Source organism: Chenopodium quinoa, unplaced genomic scaffold, assembly GCF_001683475.1.
Source record: "Chenopodium quinoa cultivar QQ74 unplaced genomic scaffold, ASM168347v1, whole genome shotgun sequence".
NCBI lineage: Eukaryota > Viridiplantae > Streptophyta > Magnoliopsida > Caryophyllales > Amaranthaceae > Chenopodium > Chenopodium quinoa.
The window spans coordinates 429878-437131 of record NW_018743397.1 but is presented as its reverse complement, the minus strand read 5'-3'; the positions used below and the strand labels follow the sequence as shown (position 1 = coordinate 437131).

Genomic DNA, 7254 nt, shown 5'->3' with positions numbered 1-7254 from the left:
CCCCAATAAGCTAACTACCAAACAGGGCTTATATATATTTTGGCTTGTTTGTCATTGAGAGCTTAAGTGGAGGATTTTTTTTTATTATTATTATTTAATATGATAGCTTAATTAATTTGTTGCTTGTATGAGTTGGTTTGATTATAAGAATAATTTTTTTACATTAAAATCATAAAAATATAATAAATCAAATCTTTATAAATTTGATGTCAAAATATATACTACTCCATAATGCACAATAATCTTTTACTCTATGAATACAATTTTATGAGTTAATACACAAAATAAAAATAGAGTAATGTTTAATTTCTTACTAACTTTATTGTTATGTAATTATTAAGGAGTTACAGCCCAAGGGAAATTGTCATGCATATGAAAAGTTTATCAATTAAGCTTAACATTAATACATGAAAGTTAATGCATAGAGTTTTTCAATGATTAATGCTATGATATAATTTAGCGATGACACATCATATATTCATATGCCAAATGGCAAAATTGTTAACACATGGCAAAACATCATATCTTGCCATGAGTTTTAATATATATATTGATTGATATTGATATTGATTATTAAGTCCGATGCACTTGTTTTTTCTATGTACAACTTAATTACATACAAATACAAGTGTTATATTTCGGTCTTTCGAATACAGTGGAGCCAATATTTGGACCCTGATGAAGAAGAGGTTGTTATATACACCGGGAATATCGTACAACCTTGAGTATTAGGTGTATATAACAAATTCTAAATACGAAGAGGGGATGGGTGAAAATATTTGGTGAAATTAGTAGAGCCATAATGAAAATAAGAGAGAGAATATGAAATGGGAAAACAAGTATTAATTAAAGTAGTTGCAATTATTTTCTGAATTAAATTATGGAATATTAAAAGTGTAATTGACGAAGGAAAAACACAATCTAATGAGAGTTCAAGAGAAGAGAACAAATCGAGGGCTTCATTATGGTTGTTGGTATTGTACTATTTTAGGTAGGGTTGTTCATCGGTCTAAGACTAAACTGAGCCGGGCTAGACCAAAAACCAAAAATTAGAATTTAAGAACCATAAACCGGGCGGGTTAACCTAAAACTGAACCCGAAACAGACCGAAAAACCGGTCCAAAACCCAGACTAGACCGATTTGGACTGATTTTTATGAAAAACTAAATCTAGTCCAAGACCGGTTTTTATAGGGTTTTGGACCGAATCGGACCGAAAAAATCTTAACTAGAAGATCAAATCGCCTAATTCGGTCAAGTCCAGGTCATTTTTTTGTCCTGGCCGATTTTTGAACACCCCTAATTGTAGGAACAGGAGGAGAAGACTCAAATAAAGATGAAATTGGAAGCCAGGTTGATAACGTAAGTAAATTGTTTTGTTATTAAACTTTATCAAATGAACAGAAATTGTGAAACATGGAAAGCAGTATTTAGGGGTTTAGTGTCGAAACCCTAGAAATTGAAATGGGGTTTAGTGTCAAAGTCCTAGAAATTATATTGACATTTACAATTTGATAAGAAATTGATAGTACGTATTTGTGCATATAATTTATTAATGACGAAATTTAGGATGATTTGGGGGGGGGGGGTTTGAGTCTTTGAGATGAATTCGAAATCTATACTAATATATTAAAAGGCGTTTCTAAAAACGTCTATGTGCCACATAGACTCCTCATTGCGCCACGTCATATACTCAATTTCTTAATACTACGCCATGTAATCAACTCAATTCTCCTTCAATATGGGTGAGAAAAAAAAAGTCATTGTTTAACCATTTAACTAATTCTCACTTATGTTACAATCTTGCACACAAATTTATGTTATACTACAAAAGTATTAAAAACACATACAAACTATTAAATGTCTTTAAAAAAATTAACAGTTGCATAACTAAAAAAAGTAGCAACCGGGGTAACGCCCGGGCTATACACTAGTTTTTGGTTGAAAAATGTGTTGTTTGAGATGCTTAACAATGTCATTTGTTTGCTTTGTAGGCAGTTCATAGAGGCATTGAGTTTCTTGATTTAATTTGTAGTTTATACCAATGATTAATAATACCAATTGATTAATAATAAATTAAAAAAAGTTCGAAAGATAGAGGGTTGTTGATGGAGATCGATTGAGTGGAGTGATGCATTCCGTTTTTCAAATGAAGTGGTTTCTATTTATTTGATATCAACCACATAAGAAATTGTATTATGGTATTGTTTGTTGCAATTTAAGTATATTAAAAGTTTTGATTAATTAAAACAAGGTTGACAAGCTAAATGGAACGTGTATGTTAATTCAAAGTGCAAGTATTTGTTATTGTTGTTTATTTAGAAAATGGTATTTAGCAATCAATTGTTTTTCATACTTTCTCCGTGTCTATTTCATTTAGCAAAAATAATTCTAGTTCAATAAAATTAATTTCAATTCAATAAAAATAATTTAAGTTTATCAAAAATAATTTCAGTTTAGTAAAAAAATATTTCAGTTCAGCAAAAGTAAGGTAAAGTGAACGGGACCTAATAAATACTTCCTCCGTTGTTTTTACTTGACCCGCTTTGACTTTTACACTATTCACCACCACTCCTTTGACCGTTTTTTTGTGAATAATATAAAAGGAAAAACATATTTATGTGTGGGGTTTTTTTTTTTTTTGAATTCGTCTCAATAAGTATTATCATAATATATAAATTTTACTTTTGAAGAATTAAAGTTATTAATTGTTAAAGTTATTAATTGTTAAAATTTTGCATTTGCAAACGTGATAAAGGAAACAATTTAAGTAAAAAAGAACAGAAAAAGTTACAATTTATATTATATATACATATAAACTAACCATGTATTGCACAACAGTCTAATAAAAAACTAGTTATTACTCCCTCCGTCCCTTAATGATATTCCCTTGTAGACAATTTTCACGAAAATTAATAAATATAAGTAAGGAGTACGGAGTAGTGAAGTACATTGGGTATGCAAAAAAGTAGAGAGAGAAAGTAATAAAAGTAAATGGAAAAACAAATTTTAAACGGAAAAGTTAAATTTGCACAATTATTGTTGCTAATTAGAGGTAATTTTTGTAAAAAAATTAACATTCATGATTGTTGGAAAAACAAATGAGGTGAACATTTTAGGTCTAAAATTCGGCCAAAAGAGACTATTAATAAGGGACGGAGGGAGTATCTACATACTAACTCCGTTTCATATAATATACAACGATATGAATAGAGTATAGAAGAAAAATGTCTAATCGTTGCAAATAATATGAAACGAAAGTATTATATCACATAAAGTGAGGTTGGTACAAAAGAGAAATTTAATACTCGGTAATTTTATTAATAATAATTTCATTAATGATACATCATATTCATAAATAATTGAGTTAGCTCTCCCATTTGGCGACTAGCTCATCGGCTTTAGCAGGCGCATTATACAAGTTAATTCCATTATCTAGAGCATGCCAAGTACAGTCTTTGTGACCATCACATTTATTTAGAAAGCCAGCATCAACATGAAATGCATCAAAATGAGCATGACCTTTACTAGAGGTGGCATCACAACTATAGAGCGTAGTTAGTGGAACGTTTACTTTAAACGTCCAATGAAATTCTCCGCCGTTAGCTGCAAGCGTCTGTGATCCAAGATCATCATCCTTGGACTGACAGTGAATGGTAACAGATTCACTGGAAATTTGATTGATTACATGCACAGTATATTCTTGCTGACAATTTACACTTTTTTGGCTTAAAACAAAAACACAAACTAATGTGACTGACAGAAGAGTAGGGGATTTTTTGTTGCTATTCATCATATTTGCCAAACTTGAGTTTTCTTGTGTGTTGTATCAACATTCATCAACTTCGTTTTATAACCTTTTTTTTTTTTTTTTTTGTTTGTTGTTGTATAATCTTTGATCTGCATTAACTATAGGATAAGGATTTGATTCGCATAAAACATTGATTTTATTTGATTTAGTATATATTTTCTATAAAAGTCATAATTATACTTTCAATTTATATTTATTTTACTATTAGGAAAAATTTATAAGATTATTTTCATCGATATGATTTGTAGTAATTAATTATTTGATTTTCATATCATGTATATATATACATATAAGACTTTGTGTACATATAATTGGTATATATAATTTACTAAAATAGAGAAAATATTTAGGATTTATTTGATCGATTTGGTTTGTAATATTTATTAGTAAAAATATCTTACCTATCTTATATGATTTGTAGTAATGATTTGATTTATATAGGATTAATTTGATTGATATGATTTGTACAATTGTATCCAATATCCTGCTGATTTTATATAATATGTAGTATTTATTTGATTTACATGTATATACATACAATTGCTATATGATTTGTACGTAGTAATTAATATCCTACCGATACTATATGATTTGTATGTAGTAATGATTTGATTTACATGCATATATATACATGATTTACATGCATATATATAAAATTGTTATATTTGATTTATATAGGATTGATGATGGATATGATTTGTAATATTTATTAGTCTAATATCCTACTGATCCTATATGTGATGCCTGGGTTGATGAATAGATGTGTTTTTATGACGACTTGTTATCTAGTAGGCATGTAATGACTAATAATAATGTTGGTGAAAATGTTCACTTTAACATATTAAAAAAATTAAAAAAAATTACCAAAAAATAAACTAAATAAAATAAATGTTCAAAGCACGTTGGAATGACCCGAATCCAAAACTTTGGGCAAGGGTTGAATATTTCTTAACTTATAACCTGGAGTGACCCAATCCAAGATGTTTCATGTCCCAACCCTAATTGACAGGTATCCATTCTATTAGATTGTGAAGTACATAATTTAACCGATTAGTATATATTATAAATGGGTGTTTTACGCTTTGAACTACTTCCTTCACTCCAAAAAATATTGTGATATAAAAAATAAATTTATATGATAATTTTTTAGAATTATAATCATATAATTTTTTTTTGAATAAAATTATAATTCAATTTGTACATCTAAAATATTGGTATTTAATCCATAATAAAACTGTATTTTTTTTATCGTATGAAGTCTATTTAAATCTATCCAACATGGCACGACACTTGGCGAAAAGTTGGAACGCCAAGTGTCGCAATTTCGTGAACTGACTAAAAGTTTAGCTCTATATATTAGTTACTAGATTAGTAATCGTGTGATACACGATTTAAGAATTTAAAAGATATTTTTTTATTATTATATTATTAATTAATTAATGATTTTACAACAAATCATATGAAAGAGTTCATTAAAGCGTTTTTAGTAATTGATACTCATACTTTTATTTATTTTTTATGATACTAGTATTAAATTTGGAGTATTGAATTACTGGCCCAACAGTGATATACTTTTTTTTAATAGGCTCAACAGTGATATACTTTTTTTTAATAGGCCCAACAGTGATATACTTTAGAAAATATAATTAACCTCATAAAACTAATACTTGTATCATTTTCAATTCATAAAATACGGAGTAACATTACTATTAATTACATATAAAAATAACAAAAGTAAAATTTTGATAGTTTCATAAAATACATTTCTTGAGAGTGAGGGGTAGCTCAAGTGGTTAGAGCTTTCCTTCCGGTTCTAAGAGATCTTGGGATCAATTCTCACCCCGCCCTTGTGGCCCTCTAAACATCTTCCAAAAAAAAAAAAAAAAAAAGAGCATTTCTTCGTTTGAACTTAATTCCTAAACTTATCAAACTTCCATATCGTTCTGTTGAGCTTCTTCCTTATTTTTAGCCCACAAAACTAAGTAAACGCCGCCAGCTATTATTATTGCTCCTATGACACTGCGAAATATAAATTTTAGATAATTAAGTTATATATAAGAAAATCTATTCCAAAAAAAAAGTTATATATAAGAAAATTACAACAATTAGGGCTCGTTTGGTTGAAGGTAGGAATTGCAAATTCCTTGAAAAATTGATTTCCCATGAAATTGAACTTCCTACGAAATTCTAAAAAGTGTGTGGTTAACTAAGGGAAGTGGAAATTCCCATGGGAAGTTCCATTTACCTAGGTCCCCCTAGGTAATTAACTTCCCCCATTTTGTGGGAAGTGAAAATTCATGGGAATTTCTACTTCCCATGAATTTGTCAACCAAACAGCTTCAAAGAATTTCAATTTCCTAGGATTTTCAACTTTCCATGTTTTTATTTGTCAATCAAACAACCCCTTAGAATTTTTTTTAAAATGAAATAGTTGGTAGTATATACATACCTTCCTATATATAATTTCTCATCTAGGATGAGAGGGCTGAAAAAGGCTACAACGAATAATGAAACCGGACCAAAAATGGAAACAAAAAATGGTCCTTTTTTCTTAATACACCAATTTGTAAGGACCATATTTATCCCCGAACCGAAAACCCCCTACAAATAAAAAAATATAGAATTAATCAAGTATTTTTTTATTTTTTTTTTTGAAGCAAATGTAATTTATTTAGATAAAGTTACTTTAAAAATAAATTTTACCGCAAATAGTACAATCAACCACATCAGAACTAGGCCATCGTTAGCTCTGAAGACCCAGGTGTAAGGCAATCGCCCCTTGTTTCTGATGAGTGTAAAAAACAGACACTGAATGGCACCATTTGTTACAATTAAGGCACTAATGCTCAACTGGTCCGGAAATAACACCATAATTTTTGCCTAATTTACCCAATAAAAAAGTAATTAACATACATAATGGATTAATGGCTAATTAACAATAACAATGCCGGCTAAGGCCCTATACAAGTTGGTCCTTAGCAAAGGCCCAATATATTAAACGACCCCAAATTAAAATTCAAAATACTTGAACTGTACATAATACTTCCTCCATTTTTATTTAGTTGACACGTTCAATTTAGACATACATATTAAGGAGAGGAGAGAGAGTGAAAGAGAATGATAAAGCAAGTGGGACACACCTAAAAAGCAAGGTACAAAACTTACTCAAAAAGGAAACGTGTAACCTAAAAAAAAAACTTTCAAAAAAGGAATACGTGTCAACTAATAAAAAACGGAGATAAGTATTAAGTAGACTATTATGGCTTGGTGGTAAATATATTATATATAGTCTGACGTTCGAACTCTCTTATGTAAGACACTTTTTAACATTCCTATTATGGCTTGGTGGTAAATATTATATATAGTATAGTATTATTTATCACCTTTTAATTTAATCAAATACTCCCTCCATCACATACATACATATTACTTGTAATAAAGGGG

The 7254-nt window shown here is 29.1% G+C and overlaps 1 protein-coding gene across 1 annotated transcript; it reads right to left on the bottom strand.

Moving 5' to 3' along the window:
• Window positions 1–3366: 3366 nt before the first annotated feature.
• On the bottom strand, window positions 3367–3795 carry LOC110738914 (S-protein homolog 1-like). The gene has a single exon (XM_021919374.1). It carries the CDS (start codon window positions 3793–3795, stop codon window positions 3367–3369), a length of 429 nt encoding a protein of 142 aa, XP_021775066.1.
• Window positions 3796–7254: the final 3459 nt, after the last annotated feature.